The following is a 25,386-nucleotide window of genomic DNA, read 5'->3' as shown; positions in this document are numbered from 1 at the left end:
TGTGTTGAAGTCTAAATAACATGGGTTTGATTGCTAATCTAAGACCACGAGGTATCCTCTTAACTTTGTGATATTGAATTAAAGTTGCGGCATGAAGGTGCTGGTTTACGTCTCTGCGGGTTAAAAATTCTAGCTGTTTAAGTTGTTGAGAGGTGTAGATTATCAAAGGCAGGGCCATCCAAAAGATGAAAGTCAGATTGTCTGGCATTGCCAACATTGTCAAAACTTGGCCCCTTAACACTAGAAATATCTGATGAGATATTGCGAAAAATTAGGTTGTTGGTTGACTAAACTGTAAGCCCTAGTCAAGCAACAGCTACAATTCACCAATTTAGAAAATTACAGGAAATTTTTATACATTCTTTCACACCAAAATAACAAAATGTAATCAGTAGAAATGGAGTTATCAATTTTTCAAGATGTTATTAAAAATTAGTGCCTAAAAGATGAGCGCTGCAACCGCGGACACCAAGTCGCATGAGATCGGGACAAAGTAAAATAAAATGGTAGACTGCAATGGAGCGCGGATCAGATACAAGACATTGGGGAGGGTGTAATATTGTGTACCACTTGCAAGAGTGGCAGAACTGTGCGGCTCCTCATTACTCTTGTAATGCAGAATTCCGAACAAATTCCACAGATCTCAGTGCGCCAATATTAATTTTCGCACATGGCTCCAGAATGGTAGGTTGGTGAAAGCAAGTGAGATTTGGTGTACACTAGTGAGATTCTTGGTCACCAGCAAGACATTTGGTGAGATTTTCCTAATGAGAGGTCACAAACGCTTGTGGTCAGAAAGCTGCGCTTGAGTAAAACCTCTACTCAAGATGCAGCAAGTCAGGTCAGGCTGCTGTGCCCTCTAGTGCACCTGGTGGTGCCATTCAAGCTGAATTTTCAGCGTGGAACAGACTACATTCACTAAATCACAGCACAAGCAGTTTTTCAGTATCTCCATGGAATTCTGCAAAGTCAAATTCTGCCCACCCCTAATAAGACGTGGATTGGAACTGGTCAGCGTTTATCTTCAGACTTAGTAGAATTTTCAAAAAACTGATCTAAAAGCAAGGAAAGGCTGCAGGAAGTTTCCAAGGATGGTGTGTTGTCATGAGGGAGCTTTGGGTCGGAAACACAGTGAAGATTTCTACGTTCAGACTTAGTCTCTTTTTTGGAAGTCGCAAAGCTCTAGAGGGACAAGGCAGCAGGCTGTAACCAAAAATAGTTCAAGGGGACTCAAATACTCCTTTGGTGAAGGACAGCTGAACAAGATTTGCTGCTGCGGAGAAGAACGTAGCAGGGGCAGCCACAAAGTCAGGTCAACTGGCGATGCACAGTGGGTGGATAGACGATCAGCTTGGTCCTGGTCTCCCCTAGGTCCTCAGTTTTAATTTTGGCCATCTGTGTACACTTAGCACCACAACCAAGGGTCCGGGAATAGCAGGACACCACGGGAGGGTTCAGGACTCACTCATGCTGGGTGCAGGAGCAAGTTCAAGAAGTTAAAAGCTTTTTTGTCCCTGTGGCTCTGAACCGGAGATCAGCAAATTAGCCTTGGGGTAACTCTGGTATTCCTGGTTCAGGTAAAGATGCAGGGCTCAAACAACAGATCCGGACTCTGACAGGTCAAGGGAATCTCCAGACAGCAAAACAGTCGTCCAGGTTCAAGAAAGCAGTCTTGCAGACTGCACACAAGGTCACAGAAGCATGCTGTCCTCTGAGAGTCCTCCCACAGGTCTACAAAGTGAACTGAAGAGTGGGTCTGAGGGTCCTCTTTTTAAACCTAGTGTCTCCTTTGAAGTTTTTAGAGGTTTATCTTTGAAGTGCTTCCCTGCTCTGGCTCCATGCTGGCTGCAGTGACAAAAGGAGGTGATAAGCCCTTTGTGTGAAGGAGAAGCTCAGCCTATTCAGTTGCAAGTGGTATTGTGCCAAGCTCCACCCTCCCACCCTGGCAGCAGATGGCCCATTCAGGCACACCTAATACCTATATTGTGTGACTGTCTGGAAGGAATTCACATAGTCTAGCTGTCAGCTACACCCGGTCAACAGACCCAGGAGGGCCGACTAGCACCAAATGGCTAAGGTCAGGAAAACGCCAACTTTCCAAAAGTGCAAAAAGATGAAAGACGAATGCTGAACAATGTCTGGGCCTAAATCCATTGTTTCTTTGCTCACCATGCAATTCCAGTTTAGACACATCCATAGGCAAATCAGCCTTGGCCCTGCTCCTAATTTGGAACAGTCCAGCCCAAACTACCAGTCTACATCCTCCCTGGACGGGAAACAAGCATCTTGGAACCAGTTTTGTGGTATCACCCTCATCATCCAGGCTAGCTTGACTCCAGTGGCATGGTGAGCACTGGACCCACATATGCACATACCCGTCCCACTTAGGGTGACAAATGCAAAATGAATAATAGATGGACAGAATGCTGAACAATGTCAAACATTCATACCTAGTACAGAGATCTGGGCCTAAATCCATTGTTATTTTTTGCTCGCCATTCCAGTTTAATAATAATAATAATAATAAAACCATTTATTGAGCGCCTGGTTACACTGAACAGTGTGTCCCCGCGCTATAGAACCCCAGTTTAGAACCGGCAATACGCAAATCAGTTTTGACCTTGCTCCTTGTGGAAACAGTTCAGCCTGAACTGCCAGGCCAGGTCCTCCCTTGACTGTAAGCAAGCATCCTGGGGCCAGTTTCAGAGTATCATAGCATATCATCCAGACTCGCTTGACTCCAATGACGTGGCGAGCAGGGGACCCATGTCTGGGCATACCTGTCCCACTTAGGGCAACAAATGCAAAAAGAACAATTGATAGATGAAATGTTAAACAATGTCAAACATTCCCCCCCCCCCCAGTACAAAGATCTGGGCCTAAATACAAACTTGTTTTGCTCACCGTGCCATTCTAGTGTGGACCCAACCATATGTAATCAGTCTTGACCCTTCTCCCCATGAGAACAGACCTGCCTGAACAGCCTGACCAGGACATACCTGGACCAGAAGCACACATCCAGGGACTAGTTTCGGGGTATCACCCCTAATTATCCAGGCAAGCTTGACTCCAGTGGCATGGCATGCATGGGATTCATATCAGGGCATACCTACTCCTCTTAGGGCAACAAATGCAAAAAGAACATTTGATGGACGGAATGCTGAGCAATGTAAAACATTCACCCCCACTACAGAGATTAGTGCCTAAGTTCATAGTTTTTTTGCTCACTGTGCCAGTCCAGTTTGGACCCACCCAAATGCAAAGCCCTCTTGATCCCACTCCCAATGGGAACATTCCTGCCTGAACTGCCAGGACAGGCCCTCTCTGGACCAGAAAAAACATCCTAGGACCGATTTTGGTATATCACCCCTCATCAGCCAGGATAGCAATGCATCCTCCGCAACCACACTAACTGTCACGCTTTACAGTAGAGTAAGCCTCATATAACGCCTGAGCTATGGACAGCATAGAGAACTCGTTCAGTCATGTTTCAGTTAGAAAGTCTTGAGCCATCACAAAATAGTGGCTGGGTCATGTGTCAATATGCATGACAACTGAGAGACTAGACTGCAAGAGTTCGTCCAGACCGGCTCAAAACAAGATGGCTTCTAGTTAGTCTACCTCCAATAACTCAGCACAGAGAGAGAAGAAAAAAACCATTGTCCTATACAGATCACCGCTCAACAAAAGAAGCTCAGGAAAATAAAAATTCCAAACAACCGAAAAGTGTTAATAAACACTCAACAATTTAAAAACCTGTGTTACAAACAGTACATCCTTGCAAGCACATCTGTGCACTGTTCTTGTCTAGGGCCGCGGATGGCGGGCCGCGGCTAGGCTTAGCAAGCAGGGATGGCAGCCCCAGACTGACCGGGATTGCAGCCTGAAGGGCCAACCTGAGAGCTAGCTCTGTGGGCGGTGCGGGTGCTCCTTACCTGTGAGCTTGTGGATGTCCACAGGGCATGAACATCACGATCGGTGAGAGCAGAGGCAGGTTGACTGGAGCTGCCCTGCATGCCTCGCAGGCACGAAGAGCCTTGTTGCATCAGGGCGTTGAGCACTGCAGTGATGATGAGGAGTTGGTCGCTGCTGTGATGCCGGCCCATGCGACCAGCTTGCCGGACACAACTCTGAATGGTGCCAATCACCAGACTGAATTCTCTGCTGAACACTGAGGTCATCTGGACTGGAGCGGAGGGCAGGCGGAAACACCTGGATCCTGCTGGTTGGGGATGGCCTAGTGGTTCGTGCAAGTGCTGCAGGGCCCACTCTGCTGGTAGACGTCTTTTCCTTGCATGCACTGTCTGCGCGCTTTCTTATGGATTTCTGCATGTGGACGCGAGGCCGTTCTCTGATAATCTACTGTCTGAACAGCCCTACTGTGTACTAGCAATGGTTGATCGAGCAGTGACTCTGGCTGCTAATTAGATGCCTGGGTGGCACTACAGTGCAACAGTAATGGATAATGATAGGCCCAGGGGAATCGTTGGCCTGCATAGTGCTGGGAGGATCGAGGCACCAACTTGAGGTTTGCTGGTGAGTCCCATGACCTCTATGGCGTAGGGAGACTGATATAACAATCTAAGAGGACCTATAAGCAATATCCTGAGAAGCCTGAGAGTGATCTGAGGGCACAGTTATTGTAACGTAGACAGTGGCTTCTGGCTGGCTAGCTACTCGCGCAGATCATGAGAGCCAAGTAGGCTACTACCTTGTGAGAACTGTCTTGTGATATTGGATACTCTGTGTGTTATTCAATTAAATCACCTCATCACCAGATTACTAGACAAACACACTACAGAGCACCACACCGGCTGACTAGAATACGGGTCATCCACAAGGGGAAGGCGGACAGGACTCTGGCGCGCCTCACTTTTAAAACTCAAGGTTCTGCATGACAACAGCAAGGTGTGGGCCTGGAAGAGGGGCAGGCATCAGGCTCTTTGGAGGGGACAGCTCTCGAAACAACACTCCTGGCAATGCAGAGCAGTCTTCAGTCAATTGACTGGAAGATAGACTCTTTGAACCTGAGAATTGACAACATGGCCACAAAATTAGATAAACAGTCCTCTCTCATCATGGAGGTGGATCAGCGGGTCTCCAGGGCTGAAGATGAATCCTGACTGTGAGCTTGAAATGCTTCAATATGGAGTTTGTGTTCAACCAGGCCAGGAATGAGGACCTGGAGGCACGCTCGAGCCAAAATAATGTGTGCATTATTGGGATTCATGACTCTAAAAGTACTGGCATGATGAAAACATACATGGAGGACATGCTCACAGCAGTATTTGGTGCTGAAAAGTTATCTCAACTCCTGGCGGTGGAGTGGGCTCATTGGTCCCTCATGGCATGGCCTCCATCTGGCACACCATTGTGCTCAATCATAGAAAATTTTGAAGCTAATGTGATAGGGATATTGTCCTCCATCTGGCAAGAGAAAAAATAGAAATGTAATAACAAGGGAATCAGATTACATTTTATCCAGACTTTACAGTCGCTGTTCAGTTGACCAGGCAAGAATCCGGTCAGTAAAGCGTCAGTTATAAAAAAACTAACATTTCCTCTGCCATGCTATATCCAGCATGCTTACGTGTTGACTACCATGAAAAGCAACAGATTTCTACGACGTCTAAGGCAGCCAGGGATTTCTTCAAGACACTCTCCCCAAGTAGGCATGATCAGCGTACTGATAATGCAGAAGCTGAGGAGATTTAAGGTACTGTTGCTTTGCACTGATGAATGCCTGCTGGTGAAATGGAAACATTGAGACTGCTGCATGGCTGCGTCATTTGGTCTACTTCATCTGGTAAGACAGTGATCGTACAAAACTGTGGCTCCATAACACCTAAGAGAGGTGGCCTACCTATCCATCATTTACCTAGCCACCTCCGAACACCCGGAGGGAGACTGGGTACTTGGCGGACCTCCACCCCGAGCGGGAGCTCCCCAGATTAGTTACATGATATATGTTATTACTGTTTTGTTTTTGATTGATGGTTCTTTTATGTTTTATATTTTTTCATAATTTTCTGTGGCTAGTTGGGTATGTGAAGTAGGAGGGGAGGGAGTTCAGGGTTGTTCATTTACAATTGCCCATATGTTACATGTATTGTTCCTTATAAAATATGCTACGGATTACAACCATGCATACATACCACCTCACTTCTCCTGGATGTTACAGATGGCACACTTAGCGGGGGTAGCTTAAATCTCATTACATGGAACGTGCATGAGATTGGTGCCCTGTTTCCTTAAAGGACATACCATCCATATAGCTTTATTGCAAGAAATGCACCTAACAAGGCACACTGATGGCTCCAAATGGGTATCATATCAATTGGCCTCTTCTTATTCCACTTATGCACAAGGGGTTTTACTTCTGGTTAAACATGGGATTCCATTTGTTTTTACAAGCTGCTTTGTTGTTGACCAAGGTATACTGGAGATTGCACAGAGGACAATATATGATACCCCAGTCATGCCAGTAAACATATACGCCCAAATATAGATGACCCTGATTTTTTCATTCCCACCAGGAGGTAGATTTTTCACTTCACCAATAAATATTTTCTGGGGTGAGGATTTAAATACCTATCTGGAACCTACTATGGATTACTCCATGACTGTGGATTGGCATGGGAAACAGGCTGCAAGGGTGGTCTGGGACGGGCATTGAGGAGTACGGGCTAGTAGAGATATGGCATCTGCACCACCCAAATTGGTGGGAAGGCACATTCACGTCTTCTGACCAAGGTACTTATTATTACAGAGGCTTGACTGTGGGTGGAGGAGTATGACATGCCCAGGATGCTATCCAACCATGCTCCCATCCTGTTGGGGTTAAAAATACCTAATATAGCCCCTGTCCTGTTCACTTGGCAGTTCTTTGCGGTAGCGCTGTTAGACACAGTGTTCAGAGAAGAGGTCCGGAAGTTGATCATAGAATATTTTTAACTCAATACCGGCTCAGTATCTAGCCTGGACACTTTATGTAAGGACTTTGCACTTACGGTGCGTGGGTTTTGCATAGATGCGCAGGCCAGAGTATTGAAGGAGATTCATTTACAATTAAAACAATCTGAAGATACGCTTCATTCCTTAGAGAAAAAGTATGAACACCATCCGGATGCAGCCACCTTGGCATCTATTATAGGACATTTAACTGAGTTTGAAACACTTGCAGAGCAGGAATCACAATGCTTGCCCAAGCGTCATATTTCGCATACATATGGAGAGGGTGGGAGGCCTGGTCACAGTGTTGCACAACAATTAAAATCAAAAAGAGGAACAGACCCTATTGTTAAACTCATAGACGCGGAAGATCGCACAACATACTTGACTTCATTTATTCTCACGGCCTTCCAACAATTCTATGCAAGATTATATGATACCCACAACTCTGCCTCCGTGGCTGAAATCGACTAATATCTTGGTGACATGGCGGTCACTTGGTTGTCGTCATGCCAGAGAGACTATCAACTCCAACCTGTGACGGTTGAAGACATTAAAGATGCCATACGTACTCTCCCAAATGATAGGCTGTGTTCACTGCTGGTCATGCTAACATGGGCGAGCACGAAGGCGAGAGTTGGCTGGGACATGCTTACGCTCCCCAACGCTGATGGGGGGTTTTGTGCCCCAGATTTCCAATTGTATTATGTTTGTGCGCAAGCATATTTTGCTAATTTCTGGTATAAAGCACATGAGTTCACACCACTTTGCGCTTGAACATGATGACGCCCATATATCCCACTTAAGGCTATGTTACCCCATGCAGGGGTTGGGATTCCACACACTAAGCACCACGTTGATGGCTTGACGCGGGCTGGCAAGACAAGCAGGGAAATTCCCTCTGTGTGCCTCAATGTTACCTTTACTGCACCACCCTGACATATCAGTGTCTCAAGAGGACAGGTCACATTTGTTGCTGCAAGAGGCTGGCCTGAGGCCCATGGGTATCTCCATCCCCATGGTACGTTTTTGGCACTTGAAGATATAACAACATTGCAGGCACATTCCCCCTTTTTGTACTATCATCTTTGCGGGGCTATGTGTACCTTTAACCGGCATTTCCCCAGTGAGTCCCCTACACTTGCTACATTACAGGTCCTCCTTACTAATAAGACAGGCCAGCATCTCATTACACAACTTTATACCGCAGCACAAATGGATAGGAAACATGAAGATGGGGGGGCACTCATGAGATGATATGCTGTCCTCTCACAAGGTATGACGGAATCTGTTTGAAAATTCTGTTGTATGCAACTAAGCACACTTACTGAAACTGTAACTTGAGACTAATTCATTTTAAATATTTACATCAAATGCACTATACCTCCCTGAAACTATATACATATGGGTTAAAAGATGTTACAAACCATGTGAGATGTGGAGCTAATAGTGCATATTATTTGCAAATAGCTTGTTTATATCATCAGTGCTACACTATTGTAAACAAATTACAAATGCCTTGCCAGATATAGTCTCTGGGTGGGTGGCATGTGAACCGGTATTCTGTGTTCTGGGCATATTGAAGGATTATCAATTATGGGATCGGCAAATTGTTTTGTCGGTAAGCCTCCTATTAATTAAGAGGAGGTCAGCACTACATTGGAGGAATAAGACCAAACCTACAATGAAAGCTTGGTTATCTGACATGGTTTAGTGTAGATCACAACTGGCACTGTATGCAGAAGCGTTGTCTAGAGCCTCACAGCCTAAAGATTACTGGGCACCCTTTAACAGCCTATTTGTTGTCCAATGATGGGACTCCAAACTCACAAAGATACTACTCGGTAATCCGTTTGTCAGTAGCAAACATAAGTAAACTCACACAAAAGTGTGAGTTTACATTAGTGAATCAGAGGTCTTCGATGTGAGAAGATTACTGTTATGTTTTGAATGACATTTTACATGTGATCTTATCATCTCTTAGCAACAAGGTTCTACTGCTGGAATCTGCATTGAAGAGTCGAGCCGTGAAGCTTGCCTGAGGAGCTGAGAGCTTGGCCTCTGGGGGTCGTTGCGCTGTTTCTTCAACAAAGATCGTTTCTTCTATCAACTGTGTCCTGTATTCTCAAAAATTACGATTCTGTGTAACTTGACCTGTAAATGCATGGGATTGCTACTTGTGACTCAGTATTATTTTTCGTACTTTCCCATTATTTGTCAAGTGGTGTGTACAGTAATGGGCGATGTATCCGTTGTATGAGTTCTATCTCACCTACGTGAGAGACATGTTCATGTATGTTTCGTGTATCAGTAACAAAATGCAAATATAATAAAACTGTTTCTGATTAAATTACTTTTTTTTAATCTTTGTTTGATTTGCTCGTCGTTGCTGCTTGTCCCTTGTTCCTCCTCCCCTCTCCCCAATGTTGCCTGCCATGTGCTGTGACTGTACATACAGACAGGGCGCGCTTCGGCATGGTGGGAGCCATGCAAGTGAATATTGCATCACAAAACCTGTTTTGCACTAGTTTCATAACAAACAATATAGACAAGAGCTTTGACTAACTTGCATGCCAAAGCTGTGATTTAGTTTGTGGCACAAATGTATTTTTATGCTGTATTAAATTGTTGTAAAGATAACATTTGAATATAAGGCTGTGACGATACATTTTATCTCATTGATAATGTAAATGCTGCATGGACGCTGGTGAGGGAGGCTGTACCAAAGCAAGTGACCATACAGATATTTAGGTAAATATTTGAATGTATACCTCTTTCAGGGACCATCTGAGAGTTCTAAAAATGGCAGGCCAGTCTGTAAACATACATTTTAAGATGTTTTGAAATAGATAAAAATACTTTTTTTAATCCAATTTTAATGCATATTTTGTGAAAATGGTGTGTATTAATTAATGCTAGTTCGACACTTGTTGTTGACTGTTTGGTGCTTTTTTCCTCAGCAGCCACATAATGATACCACGCAGTGACAGGTTTTTAACTTGATGGAATTTATATTCACAGTGTTTTTGCAAGATTACAATGACACACAAAGCAAATGTCTTCTTCAAAGAAGCAAAGCTGAACCTGTTTACTGAAAGCGAGGGAGTGTACCTCAGCAAGTGCATGGACTAAGCAGTGGTATGCTACATCATGGCTGAGAAGGAGAGTACAGTAATCTGATCAGTGAGACTTAGAAACAGCGGCGGCTCAGCGTCAACCCACAGGCCAGCAGATGAAAATTAAAACTATATTTTATTGTTATTTTATTTCTCAGCTGCTAGCCGAGCCATCATGTTTAGAGCGGGACAAGGCTGGGGTCACAGTAGGAGACGTTGGAGCACTTCTAAGTGCACATGTCTGTTTGGCCGTCCGTCTTAGGCATGCCAAGCAGAAGTGCGCAGTTAGGTTTCTCTAACTTGGCTGTATTCTGCAGCCAGGTGAAGAAATGGCACAGACTGCTCCTGAGCACAGGATCATACCAGCCCGCTCAGGCCCAAACCGGTTCTGCTCTAATAGTACGAGAGCAGCGTCTGGATTGATTGGGGAGTTTGACTCAGGGATTGCTGGGAGCAGAACAGAGGAGCTCCGAAGAGCAAGGTGGCAGCAGGATCAGGTATGTTTTTTTATTTTTATTCAACACCCCCATGCCACCCTTGCTGCTGTCCTGCTGACCCCCAACTGCATATTGACAGCAGTTAATGTAGCAGAAGAAATACTGTAATAAGAGATTCATGTAGTACGTATTAACCGTGGTGGTCAAGTGCGAATTGAGGAGCATATTTACAAGAAAATATCACAGCGGAGTGCTGTAGCTATTTTTCGGCACCGAATATGGAGCAGTTCACAGCGCCACTGGAGCACTGCAAAAAATGATGCTCTAGTGGCGTAATACCTTGTAAATATGCCTCTCAATTTCTAGAGGACATGCTGGGGATCTGTAGCAGGAAGCATTGACTAAATTGATAGCCAGTTGTAGATTTTGTTTTTTCTCATATAAGTAAGCGAGATTTAGAACACTGCAAGCAAACCATAGAGAGCACATATGTGGATGTGTTTCAGTCAAGTCGTTTTGCTGCCTTAATGTGTTACCTTATGTTTTGTTTCATAGTGATGAATGTAATAAGTCACAGATTGCAACAGGGACATACAAACTAAGGATTTTGAGTGCACAGAGCCAAAAGTATTTTTGGGTCACTCTTCACAACAGCTTTGATTATGATCCAATTTCAGGTCTTTCGTGCGCTTTTGGCAGGGTCACTGACAGTGCAGAGGGGCTCTGATCCGCATTCTAAATGTGTTTTAATACTCAGGGCTAGTGAAATGTGTTTTCAATATCATAATAAAGAAGCAGAATCTTGAATATTGTTGCAAATGATCTCTGTGACCTTCTCCCATTTCTCATATGTGAGGACCTGTTTCGACCTAAAAGACACCTTTCTCAGGGATGTTGCATAATGTTGAAAAACATAAACGTAACAGTTCTCTCTCAAAATATCTTTAATAGAGTCCTACGGATTGCCCATATTAAAGACAAATTTAAGGAAACCAAATTTTAAGACAATCTGTTTAAAAAACGTTCAACTTCATCAGGGCAAAAATGCCTGCAGAATGAACAGTTCGGGCTCTATCAGGGAGGCAAACTGAAATGCTAGGGCCCAAGGTTAGCGCCTACTTTGCCCATGCCTTAAATTGTCTCTGGATTGCAATTGATTGTAATGGTAATGTTTGTATTGTAATGTTTTATGAACACATTGCCTGCTCATAAAAACCGTCTATATAATAATAAAAAAATCATTTTTTATACGCATCCCATTTCCTTTATGGAAAACGTTGCATAATAAAAAAACAATCACAGACACTGTGGTCTGCTGACTCTAGCATGCCACCATATCTGTCATTGTTGGCAATTGTAGTGGGTCGCATTTTGTGACCTACCTCGAGCATATTAATGAAGACCCACTGCAAATTGATAATTTGAGAACCAAAGTATTAGTACATAATTTGGTTGGCGAAATGCTAATGAATTTGTTAGAACTCAGTGCGCAGATTTTGATCACTTCTAATGAATCCATTTTTGTGTGTTCCATTTAAGGAATTGCAAATTGTGCATTTTTATTAGTCACAAATTAAAATTCCTTGAATTGAATAATTGCACATGAGGACCTTGGTTAATTCACTTTTGATATGCCTCCTAGTGTTGTAGGCGCAGCCAGGATATGATACAGTATAGTAGGCTTACTTTCTAAATAGTTCGCTGATTAGCTTCAACGAACCTTCCCCATGCAGAAATTTCATACCTTTACTTTGGATAGTCCTCTTGTATTTGCATTCCTTGAACATCTCTACATTCCTAAACTAATGTTGTATTGTGTGGTGGTGGATACTTGGACTTCTAGGAGTCCACTCTCTGGAGTGAGCTTCCTTTATATGTCAATATAGTCCTTCCCATGTTTACTTCACTTACAGTAAACACCTTCTCCTCTCTAAAACCTACATAAAATGGTGTCTATCAATGCAGGCTGTTGAAATGAAATGAATCTCTGAGCAATGCTTGTTTTTCAACGTAGTCAACTAGACAGTAGTGGGCTATGTCTGCAAGAAATGGAAGCTTTACGTAGAATCTAAACCTGCTGCGTGGTTTATAGTGCACCTTTCTGAAGCTGTATCGCCTGCATTATCCTTCCATAGCGGCTATTCAGTCTATTTGGTTTTAGAACATCCATTCCAGAGGTACACAGTGCAACCTTCCTATTTATTCTATTTGTTCCAGAAAGACAATTGTTCTGCCTGCAATTAATATTTTATCTTTTTCCTGTAGAAAACTTTTAAATAATTTAGACTTATAAATCAAGCAATTGAAAACTGTCCGAATCATGAAGAAGAGCGAAAGTACATTTTATATGCTACTATATCAGTGTATTCCCAGATGCATGTTAGGGAACATTTGCAGGAACAGACGCAATCAATGATTACTCTCTTAATTTCAAGATAATGGTCGACGTTGCTTTTAACCAATGCCCCACAAATAACGTTTCAGATGGATACAATTTACAGCAAATAGGCATTCTCTTACCTCCTTGGAGAAACTTCATTGGATGAACTATCGCATGGTATCGGTCGATGCTGAGAGAAACCAATACATAGGTGGACGCATAAAGAAGGACAACCTGTGGCAGAGAACAAGAATAAAGACTTATTGCACAAAGTGCGAGAATGGGCAATAGTCACTAGTTTATTGCTGGACATGCAGAATATATTTGCATTTCCGAGTTAAATGTCATCAAGCATATGGAATTATTTATTTGTTCATAAATACATTAAAATATTTAGGGGCCATTTCACAAACTGCACTTTATAGTACGTTTTGTAGTACCATAGTAGTGCTACAAAAACTTACTACAAAGTGATATTCACAAACTGTACTTACATGTGTAACTTACACTTTTGTAGTAATTTACACTTTTGTAGTAAGTCCAGCACTACACATACACAACGAGTGCTTCAACACCCTCCCATAGAAAATAATGGCAGTAAAAACTTAAAATAAAACTCCATATGGAACAATATGAAAGTAAATTACATTATTTAAAATGATTTTAAAAATTAAATATGAATTAATGGTAAACATATAAAAAAATAAAACATGTATGTTTTTATTTTAAACTATTTAATAGCATATTTTCAATTTAAAATATAATGTAACGTTTTTTGATTGATTTCTTTCTTAATTTGATTATAAATATATAATCATAAAAGAGCAAGCATAAAAATACATTAAGATACAATAGAATTAAAATAAAAAGACATCATCAATAACAACAACCATTCCATATTACTGCCCACTTTGGGCCCTATTACGATGTCAGTTCTTCCAACTTTCCAGAGCCTGTCGAAAGCGCAACGGAATCCCCCCACAATTTCCCTCCAACTGCAGATATTGTAATATGCCGGTCAGAGAGAAACCATCCATGTCAGGTGTAAACCCTCCGACTAGCTGTTGGATGGCTTTCCGCTCAACATCATAATTGGGCCTTTTGTTGTTTGTCTGGCTTCCACATATATTGCTATGCACAATCAATCAATCAATCAATCATCGTCATTTGTAGAGTGCATGGTTAGACAAAATGGTGTGTCCCCTGTTAAACAAGACAAACGGGATGCAAGCAGAACTTGGGAAGAGTGGACGGATTAAGAAAGGCACCTGAAAAGCCAAGTGTTCAGATCTGTGCGGAAGGCTCATTCAGTAGAGAAAGCCTTCAGGAAGAGCAGAAGAAAATTCCATGTTTTTACAGCTAGGTAGCGGAACGAGCAAGTGCCCATTCAAGCCCTGCAGACTCTTGGACTTTTGTCTGCAGAGTTCCCACATGATCACAAAGTACGAGCTGGGTAATAAGGTATAATGAGAGCTCTCAGGTAGCTGGGTAACTTGTTCCACCAAATTTTGTGGCAGTAACACATTGCCTTAAAACTAACTTTCTTTTCCACTGGAAGCCAATGCAAATTTGCCGGAGCCTTTGAGGTAGATGATCTTTTGGGAAGCCATAAAACCAGACGAGCTGCGGTGTTCTGAATACGCTGGAGTCTCATCAGGCTTCCTTTATTGGCACCTAAATAAAGGGCATTCCCATAATACAAAATGTGTTGTGAGCAGAGCGTGCACAATGGTCTTTTTGGCAGGTATCAGCAGGAGATCAATCAATATCCTTAGCATTTTAAGAATGCTCAAACACTTTCCAGCAACTGCTCTGGTCTGTTGATCGAAGGAAAGATTTGAATCAAACCAAATCCCAAGATTTTTTGTAGTATTTTTGGGTGTGGGGACCTGACCTAATGCATTGGGCCACTATGCTGATGAGCATATAGATGCGACCTTTCCTACAACCAGTACCTCAGTCTAATTACCATTTAGCTTGAGCCAATGATTGGCCATCCATATTGCTAGCTCTTTCAAGCAGGCAGAGAAGCGGGCGGCCATGACTTCCTAGACTTTAGAGAGTGTGACTATAAGTTGTGTGTCCTCCGCATATGACACTATAGTCATCTTGTGACATTCCACGATCTCTGCCAGTGGGAACATTTAGAGATTGAATAAAATTGGGCTTAAAATGGAGCCCTGAGGCATGCCGTGTGCTAGAGGCACGATTTCCGAAAGGAAAGGGTATTGGGAAACCTGGAAACTCTGTTTGTGCATGTATGAGCATATGCAGCAGAGTTCTGGGCCTAAAATCCCACAGCTTTTAACAAGGAGGTAGTGAGAAACCATGTTAAAGGCCGTACTTAAGTCCAGAAGGACTAATGTGGCCATCTGTTCTGCTCGATTTTCCCGGCCCTCTTTTGAGGAAAGGTGATTGATGGTGACTTCAGTCTCTTATCAATCCAGTGCAAGGGTCAGAGTAGGGGATAGAGCCTATTTACGAGGCACTTTGATATAATTCTGCATCCTCCTCCCTAGATTAGAGCTTATACCTATAGGCTGGGGGATAGATTCGCTAGTATCAGGGATAATCCGTCCTTTAGTTAGGGTATTATTATACTTTCCATGGAGTTATGCTGAATTCGGGCCTGGTAGGCCTCAAACGGGAGAGACTCCATCTTTCTTTCTGCCCCGGCAGCTAGGGATGCTTCTAGGTCAAGTGTAATGTTTTAGTTACGAGGTGTTGTTCGCTTGGAGAGAACCGGTTCAGGCCGGCCCTTGTCGAAGGATTGTATTTTTCTTCATGCCGAAGACACAACATCAGGCCGGCCGGCTGGGAACGTGTCCTTGGTACGGGGAGGTACAAGAATTTGGTGGGCGGCAGGTTACTGGCTGGAATTTTCCATGAAGAAACACGCTTCTATATTAGTGAAAGCCCAAGATAGTTGTGCAGTCAGTTCGTAGGCGGCATCTAGCCGTTAGTAGCAAACCTATTACTTATTCCAGGGAAGACAGACACCATTCTAAAAGCGGAGAAGAATCGAGAGACAGATACTCTCCTAGCAGAACAGCCAGGGAAGGAGAGTAGCCGATAAGAGGAAGGTCCCAGGGGCTTGGAGAAGGGTGAAGGGAACAGCGCATAGCGGTGCAGCCGTGTACCCGTGATTACGGAGGTGTGACTTCAAGACAAGCCAAGGCCCAGACGAGAAGGGAACCTAGATGACTGCCGAGTGTGGACTTCATATTAATAAGGTGATGTCGACCCTTTCTTATTAGAGCGTACAATCTAATCTTTTACTTTTCTTTGCAGGCTATGTGTTGTAGTATGGTGTTATATGTTTGTTTGTAATGATGGGAAATAAAGTACCCCAGTTCTTAGTGAACCGACATGTGCCGTGTGTTCTTGTATGAGAGGGTAACCTATTCTTCTAGTCAGATGCTGCTATGTGAACAGATGCTAACCCTGATCAGGTAAGTGGTAACTGAATAAGGGAGAGAGGAGCCCCTTGAATTAACGACCATGCAGTACATTATCTAAATTGGCAACCGTTGTGTGATCCGGGACATTGTAGTTCCATAACCCTGATGAATAGTGAGATCGATCCCTTTATATAATGGTAATCATAGGATAAGCTGCCGTCTGGGTAGGTTGTCTGGGTCTGTATGAGACCGTGAGATCGCCGATTCTGATACTGCCGTCTGGGTAGAGAGATCTGGGTTCGTATGGGACCGCGAGATCGCCGATTCTGATACTGCCGTCTGGGTAGAGAGATCTGGGTTCGTATGGGACCGCGAGATCGCCGATTTTGATACTGCCGTCTGGGTAGAGAGGTCTGGGTTCGAATGGGACCGCGAGGCCGCCGATTCTGATACTGCCGTCTGGGTAGAGAGATCTGGGTTCGTATGGGACCGCGAGATCGCCGATTCTGATACTGCCGTCTGGGTAGAGAGATCTGGGTTCGTATGGGACCGCGAGATCGCCGATTCTGATACTGCCGTCTGGGTAGAGAGGTCTGGGTTCGTATGGGACCGCGAGGCCGCCGATTCTGATACTGCCGTCTGGGTAGAGAGATCTGGGTTCGTATGGGACCGCGAGATCGCCGATTCTGATACTGCCGTCTGGGTATAGAGATCTGGGTTCGAATGGGACCGCGAGATCGCCGATTCTGATACTGCCGTCTGGGTAGAGAGATCTGGGTTCGTATGGGACCGCGAGATCGCCGATTCTGATACTGCCGTCTGGGTAGAGAGGTCTGGGTTCGAATGGGACCGCGAGGCCGCCGATTCTGATACTGCCGTCTGGGTAGAGAGATCTGGGTTCGTATGGGACCGCGAGATCGCCGATTCTGATACTGCCGTCTGGGTAGAGAGATCTGGGTTCGTAGGGGACCGCGAGATCGCCGATTCTGATACTGCTGTCTGGGTAGAGAGGTCTGGGTTCGAATGGGACCGCGAGGCCACTGATTGATAATATTATAGGGGGTACATGGTATGCATCTTAGGAATTCCCTGTCCTTAGGGGGTAGATACCTGTTGTGAATAGGTCCTAGGGAGGGGCAGAGGGTAACGTTCTGGCTGGGTTAGTAAGGCTCTGATGAGCTGGTTCTATCTAATCTGAGAACCCAAGCAGAACATTTGGCGTCACGAACCGTTTACGAAACCTGTGTGCGTCGTTGTTGTTTTTCTGTTTGTTCTCGGCGCGTACGTGCTTTCGTTTGTGTATTCTTCTTCTATTTTGTGTGTGTAGTTTTGTTTTGTCAAAATGTTTTTGAGAAAGTCGAAATCTGTTTTTAAGTTGCCTGTTGATATTCCCGGCTGGGATTCAACGCCTTATGAGGCCTTGGCCCGCGAGTGGGCTGATTCTACTGGTTTGAGTGAAAATTGGAATTCTTGTCTGGAGCTGGCGGAGCCGGCTGATGTGATTTCCTGTTTGCAGAAGGCGCCAGTGGCGAAGGGTGATGAGCTTCCTATTTTGGGTCGCAGGGGTTGGATTGTGTTGTCTGCGTACAGGCTTGTACATGAGAGGTTGGTGAAATTGCAGAGGGAGCATGTGGAAATGGAACGGAAGTTTGTTGAAATTCAGAATGACCATACTTTGTTGCGGTGTCAAAATAAGTTGCTTGCCGACAAGCTTGAAACGTATCAGACTATCGCCGAAAGGGCGGCTGTGCGGATTGCACGATATAAATACAAGAATCGTCGGGGTCACGTTTCTAAACGGAAGGTGCGATTGGTCGTGGCGAAAGCCGGACTGGATTGGAATCCTGATGAATGGGATGGTAATATCTGGAATTCGAGTGATTCCCGTTCCTCGGATGAGGAGTCTAACAATCGCGAGTCTTCTCGCTCTAGACGGGCTTTTAAATCTGCTTCTTGTGCTACGGATGTTGAGTCCCGCGACTGTGATCGTTCTTTGCATTCTGTTGATACTTCCCGTACGGATTGTTCTCCTAGGTTTACTGATCAGGCTCCTTCTGGTGCTCTTCCTGCGGTCTCTGCACATCCTGTTTTTCGTAGAAAGTTGCAGCAGGCTCCCGGTAATCCGAACGGTATTCCTTTAGATTCTTTGGAGGATTTTACTCAACAGGAAATTAGTGATATCTTGCAGCGCTTTCGACAGCGCGCTGGTGAGACCTTGCTTTCGTGGATGGTGCGCCTTTATGAACTGAGCGCTGCTGGCATTATGTTGGATGCTGGCGATTCTTTGAAATTCTGTTCCTTGAGTTCGGATTCTACTGTACAAGATCATTTTCATAATTATAATGGTGGTGGTCGAATCAGTTTGCTTCAGTTGGCGACTGAGGGTTGTAATCAAAAGTACCCTACTGAATCTGACTGGCCTGTGAATGACAAACCATGGTATACATTGCGCGATGCTGCACAACGTCTCAAAGAGGAGGTGATGAAAACTGCGATTTTTCTGAGTACTGCTGACAGATTGCTTGATGGTTTGTTGACGTCTTCTGTGCGGAATCGTATTATTCGTTCTTCCCCGGTTGCTTATAAGCAGGTCATGATGACCTTATTGATCAATCAGACTGGTAATGCGTTGTCTATGGTACTGGAATCTGTGCGCCAGCTCGGTGAGTTGGGCGATTGGTTTAAACCTGACCGTCAGTCTCGGCCTGACACTCGTACTCCTGGAGACAATAAGCTTACTAGACGTGACATGTTTATGGCACTTTTGGCTGACGGTGTGAGGAAGGAGGATATTGATGGTGAAACTACTTCTCGTTTGTGGGACTTGTTTCGCAAACGCGGTTTAGACCGAAAGGAGGGTGCCCGGCGTGTACGGATGAATGAGTGTGATCGTGAGTATTCTGATGACAGCGGTGATGACAACCGTCGTGTGCGTTCTGATCGTCGTGATTATCGACGATATGTACGTGATGCGTCCCCTCGTCATGGAAGAGAGAGAGAGAGAGTGGGGGAGAGAGAAAGGGGGAGAGATGATTATGGTAACAGCCGACGTAGAGATGAAAGAGATCAGTCCCCTGAGTTGAGGAGGAGGGAGGATCGACACAGATTTTCAGATCGAAATTCACAGTATAATGCGGAGGACAGGAATCCATTTCGTAAGGGAGATGGATATGAACATGATATATTGATACCTGAGAAACGTGAGAACCTTTATCCTGATTTGTCCTGGATGATAGAACGCAGTAAAAATGACTAGGAAGTAGGTCAAGCTCCCGTACACAGATGGGCTCACCGAGATAATAGACCCTATGTAGATATTGAAATTTTTTGGAGACATCGTAATATTCAAAGGGCCCGAGCATTGGTAGATACAGGTGCGGAGGCCACTCTTATTCATGGAAAATCAAAGAAATTTAAAGGCCAATTTTTTACAATTACTGGTTTAGGTGGAAAGGAAACTCCCGCAGTACAAACTACAATTGAAATGAGAATAGGCAGAATTCCTAGAAAAGAATATTCTGTATTAGTCGTGCCCCTCGTAGAGTATATAATTGGAATTGACATTTTGAAAGGAATGACTTTACATTTGGATGATGGATGTTATCAATTTGGAACTAAACATTACATATCGTCCAGACCCGTACGGGTTGGTCGTTTAAGAATGCCCCCCATAAAAATTCCCCAAGCGACAAAAGTGGTTTGCCAGCAGCAGTATCGTATTCCAGGTGGTCATGAAGAAATTAGTACCACTATTCAGGATTTGGTGGATGCAGGAGTTATAACTCCGGTTACCTCTGCCTGGAATAATCCTGTTTGGCCCGTGCGTAAGAGTGATAACTCCTGGCTCATGACTGTTGATTATCGAGAATTGAATAAGTATACACCCCCTTTGACTGTCGCAGTACCGGATATCATTACTTTAATTGAAAGAATTCAAAAGCATCCAGGTACATGGTATGCGTCCATTGATATTGCTAATGCTTTCTTTTCAATTCCGATTGCCCCTGAATGCCAGGAACAATTCAGTTTTACATGGAACGGACGTCAAATGACGTTTAGAAGTCTTCCCCAGGGCTATGTGCATAGTCCTACGATCTGTCACCGGCTGGTGGCAGAGCATTTGGCTGAGGTACCTGTACATTCGAAAATTCAGATATGTCATTATATTGATGATGTTCTGATTCAAGGTGAAACACAAGATGAAGTTCAGACCCAATTAGATAAAATCCTTGAGTGTTTGCGTGAGAAAGGTTGGGAAATCAACCCGGATAAATTACAAGGTCCATCCCAGACTGTAAAATTTTTGGGTATTAATTGGCATGAAGGTCACAGAGAGGTGATTCCACAAGTAAAACAAAAGATTCTTGATTTTGCAGTTCCGAGGAATAGGAAAGAAGCCCAAAGCTTCATCGGCTTATTTGGTTTTTGGCGCCAGCATATTCCTCATTTGAGTCAAATATTGGCCCCCTTGTATCGAGTCACTCGTAAAAAGAATGCGTTTGAATGGGGTAAACCACAGCAAAATGCGTTTAGTTTGGCAAAAGAAGCGATTCAGTATGCCATGGATTTATGGCCTGTGTGCGATGGTGATGTGGATTGGAATGTGTCTGTGCAAGGCCTTTATGCAAATTGGAGTTTGTGGCAAAAACAAGGCAGAAGTAAAGTACCCTTAGGTTTTTGGACTAAAAAGTTACCCGATGCTGGTGAGCGTTATACACCTTTTGAGAAACAGTTGCTTGCATGTTATTGGGCTCTGGTGGATACCGAGCAATTAACTTTGGGACATGATGTGGTCCTGCGACCTGAAATTCCTATCATGCAGTGGGTTTTGAGTTTGCCGAAAACTCACAGAATTGGACATGCTCAGGAGGCGAGTGTGATTAAATGGAAATGGTACATACAGGACAGGGCACGTGTGGGACCAAAGGGAGTTGCATCCTTGCATGAGCAGGTGGCGCGGGCACCATCGGTTGAGACAGAGAGTGAATGCTCCATACCTTTAGTACAGGAATCCCCTGTCAAGTGGGGTAAGCCATTTGATGATTTGTCCCTGGAGGACAGAAACCACGTTTGGTTTACTGATGGTTCGGCAAGGTTCATAGGGACAAAACGACATTGGAAGGCAGTGTCCTATAATCCGATCACACAAAAGTTGCTGAGTACAACTGGCGAGGGAAAGAGCAGCCAATTTGCTGAGCTTTATGCTGTTTATCAAGTTCTGAAGCAAGAGTTACCTGGCACATGTCATATTTTTACTGATTCCTGGTCCACTGCCAATGGATTGGCAGTTTGGTTACCGACTTGGCATTCCCATAATTGGGAATTGCATTCAAAAGAACTGTGCGGGAAAGAATTATGGCAAGAGATTTGGGACATGCTCCCGCAAAGTACTGTTACAATCTTTCACGTGGATGCTCATACCCCAATAGACTCCCTTGACAAATTTTTTCATAATATTGCAGATGAACAATCTAAAATTGCTGAGGCAATGGTGGACATGCAGGATTCTGATATGGAAGGATTGGCGAAATGGGCCCACCAGAAAGCAGGACATTATGGAGAGAAAGCCACTAGCAGGTGGGCCGCTGATCGAGGAATTTATATTCCTTTAGATTTAATCAAAGACATTATTTTGCATTGTCCCATTTGTCAGCATGCTAGACAGCGGAAAGTGCCTCAAATTGTTAAAGGTCATTTACATCGCGGGAAACTGCCCGCCCAAATTTGGCAAATTGATTATATTGGTCCACTTCCTATGAGTAAAAACTGTCAATACATTTGCACCATTGTGGATACATACAGTGGCCTGTTAGTGGCCCTCCCCTGTAAACAAGCTACCCAAGTGAATACAATTAAGACATTGGAATTGATTATGCTTTATTATGGTGTCCCCTTCCAAATTCAATCTGATAATGCATCCCATTTTCGTGGAAGATTGGTACAGGAATTTTGTGTGGAGAATAATATTGAATGGGTGTTTCATATACCATATTATCCTCAGGCCTCGGGACTCATTGAGCGGATGAACGGTTTGCTGAAACATCAACTGTGTAAGCTAACCGGCGACCGCTATAGGAATTGGAGGGACTATTTATTTCAGGCCTTGTTAATTTTGAATAATATTCCCTTTCTAAGTGCTGAATCTCCATTGATGCGTTTGTTTCCTCCAAGTGTCGATGCAAAGCCCAACCAAATTGGTGAGCCTGTGATATACTGGGAAATTACCCCCGGAGCACTGGCTCCATGCAGAGCAACCCCGGGGTCGGCAGGTCTAGACCTGCATGCCATGAATGATGCTATTATGAAGAGTAAAGATCGAGTCATCATTGAAACCGGTGTTGGTGTCTGCATACCCACTGGAAATTTTGAATTAATCGCCCCTAGATCGGGGCTGGCTGTGAAAGGTATTCAAGTGCTCGGAGGAGTCATTGACAGTGACTATCAGGGAGAGATTAAGGTGCTCCTGCTGAATAGCAGTGAGGTTGATTTACCGATTCATAAAACTGACCGAATTGCTCAATTGTTGATAATGCCTGTTTTCAGTGGTGAGATCACAAAAGGCACTGCCCCAACATTGCTAACTGTACGAGGACAAAAAGGATTCGGCTCCACGGATAATCCTGGAGCTAGAGTTTGGGTGCAATCGCCTAAGAATCCCCCTGAACAAGCTGAGATTATTGCAACCGGTCATGATAATACGGTTCTAGTCATGAGACCAGGGAAAGATAGCTGGGAAGCTGTCCCAGCTGACAAATGTTACCTACGAGAATGAATAATGCCTGTCTTTGATTTTCTTTCAGATCATTCTCTGGACTGTTGCTGCAGGATGTGTCGGCGTTGGACTCCTTTTGGACTGCTACGACGGGAGAGGAGGGAACCCATCAACCCGGGCTGATTTGAGAACCCGGATGCCGCGTTCCTTTGCTGCGTGGGATTCATCATCGAACTTTTGGACTACTTTGGCCAAGCGAGTAACTAATGCCCCTCATTTTTGTTTAACGCCGATGCGGTCGGTGACTGACATTCTAGCGACTTGTTTAGTTGCTGTCCCTGCTTCATTAGAGACTTTGGCCCATATTTTCAATGTATCGAATGCCCGTCCTAATGTCCTTTTGGGAGACGTTGCTACACATGAATACTGCCCTTTATGTACTGAGTTGTCCGATTCGGCACCCTTGATCCAGTCCCAGATCATAACTTATAATATCACGCAGGGTGATTTATGCTTCTTCCTTACTTGTGATCCCAATGCTATTTCTGAGTGTGTGCGTTTAAAATTGAAAGGTGCTACATCATTCACAGCTCATGAAAGGACTTTGTGCTTCCGAAGATCACCGAAATTATGTATCTCTGTTCAAAATAATATGACTTGTAAGAGTTTAGTGGTGACCCCCAGTCATTACCGTACAATGCTGCTACCCTCTGGTTGGCTCTTCTCTTGTGGTAATACATCCTGGCCATATATTCCCGCAAACATTTCCGGAGGCCCTTGTGCCATTACCAGACTGAGTGTGTTGATGTTCTCCTCACATCCTCATGCTAATTCCCGTGTGATCCGAGATGCTGTAATGTTACAGGAGGACTGTGATTCATCTATGCATTTATATTCCAAATCTGAATACCTTAGCTTAGCTTTCTCAATTGTTGGTGTTCCTGCCTTGGCGGTCTATAATGCCAAGTCTATTGGGAAAATGGCCTGCTGGATGGTAAAATCCATTAATCATACTTCTACGATTTTGTCTGACATACTATTAGACGCCCAGGGTGAACGTAGAGCTATCTTGCAGAACCGGGCGGCTATTGATTATCTTTTGCTTAAACATGGACATGATTGTTCTGATTTTGAGGGTCTTTGTTGTTTTAACCTGTCTGACCATACAAAATCCATTCAGGCTCATATTGACAAACTTCATGACTTGACAGAAGAGGTTAGAAAACACATTGACCAAGGCTGGTTTGACTGGCTCTTTAATTGGCTACCTGATTTACATATGTTGCGTCAAATATTAGGGGAGATTTTGATTACTATCAGCATTCTGATTGCTATCTGTTGCTTTATTCAGTGTATTCCTTCTCTACTTCAATACTGCAAACCTGGTACTAGACATAGATCAGTTAGTTTTGTTTCCTATTATTCCTCCACAGATGTTAGTTCTGTTTGATGAATGTATAATAGACTGAAGTCAAGGGTGAAATGTTCTGCTCGATTTTCCCGGCCCTCTTTTGAGGAAAGGTGATTGATGGTGACTTCAGTCTCTTATCATTCCAGTGCAAGGGTCAGAGTAGGGGATAGAGCCTATTTACGAGGCACTTTGATATAATTCTGCATCCTCCTCCCTAGATTAGAGCTTATACCTATAGGCTGGGGGATAGATTCGCTAGTATCAGGGATAATCCGTCCTTTAGTTAGGGTATTATTATACTTTCCATGGAGTTATGCTGAATTCGGGCCTGGTAGGCCTCAAACGGGAGAGACTCCATCTTTCTTTCTGCCCCGGCAGCTTGGGATGCTTCTAGGTCAAGTGTAATGTTTTAGTTACGAGGTGTTGTTCGCTTGGAGAGAACCGGTTCAGGCCGGCCCTTGTCGAAGGATTGTATTTTTCTTCATGCCGAAGACACAACATCAGGCCGGCCGGCTGGGAACGTGTCCTTGGTACGGGGAGGTACAAGAATTTGGTGGGCGGCAGGTTACTGGCTGGAATTTTCCATGAAGAAACACGCTTCTATATTAGTGAAAGCCCGAGATAGTTGTGCAGTCAGTTCGTAGGCGGCATCTAGCCGTTAGTAGCAAACCTATTACTTATTCCAGGGAAGACAGACACCATTCTAAAAGCGGAGAAGAATCGAGAGACAGATACTCTCCTAGCAGAACAGCCAGGGAAGGAGAGTAGCCGATAAGAGGAAGGTCCCAGGGGCTTGGAGAAGGGTGAAGGGAACAGCGCATAGCGGTGCAGCCGTGTACCCGTGATTACGGAGGTGTGACTTCAAGACAAGCCAAGGCCCAGACGAGATGGGAACCTAGATGACTGCTGAGTGTGGACTTCATATTAATAAGGTGATGTCGACCCTTTCTTATTAGAGCGTACAATCTAATCTTTTAC

At 44.2% G+C, this 25,386-nt stretch overlaps 1 protein-coding gene across 1 annotated transcript in view; it reads right to left on the bottom strand.

The window, feature by feature from the left end:
* NPSR1 (neuropeptide S receptor 1) overlaps positions 1-25,386 on the bottom strand; it is a 1,386,173-nt gene that overhangs the window by 1,198,046 nt on the left and 162,741 nt on the right. Inside the window, exon 3 of the mRNA XM_078686281.1 lies at positions 13,025-13,118. Within this exon, the coding sequence (XP_078542407.1) occupies positions 13,025-13,118 (94 nt within the window). The remainder of the gene's footprint in view (positions 1-13,024; positions 13,119-25,386) is intronic.

The sequence above is a fragment of the Lissotriton helveticus genome, chromosome 4_1 (genome assembly GCF_964261635.1).
Source record: "Lissotriton helveticus chromosome 4_1, aLisHel1.1, whole genome shotgun sequence".
NCBI classification, from domain to species: Eukaryota; Metazoa; Chordata; class Amphibia; order Caudata; family Salamandridae; genus Lissotriton; species Lissotriton helveticus.
Note: the sequence above shows the minus strand (reverse complement) of the source record. Positions and strands in the feature narration are given on the sequence as shown.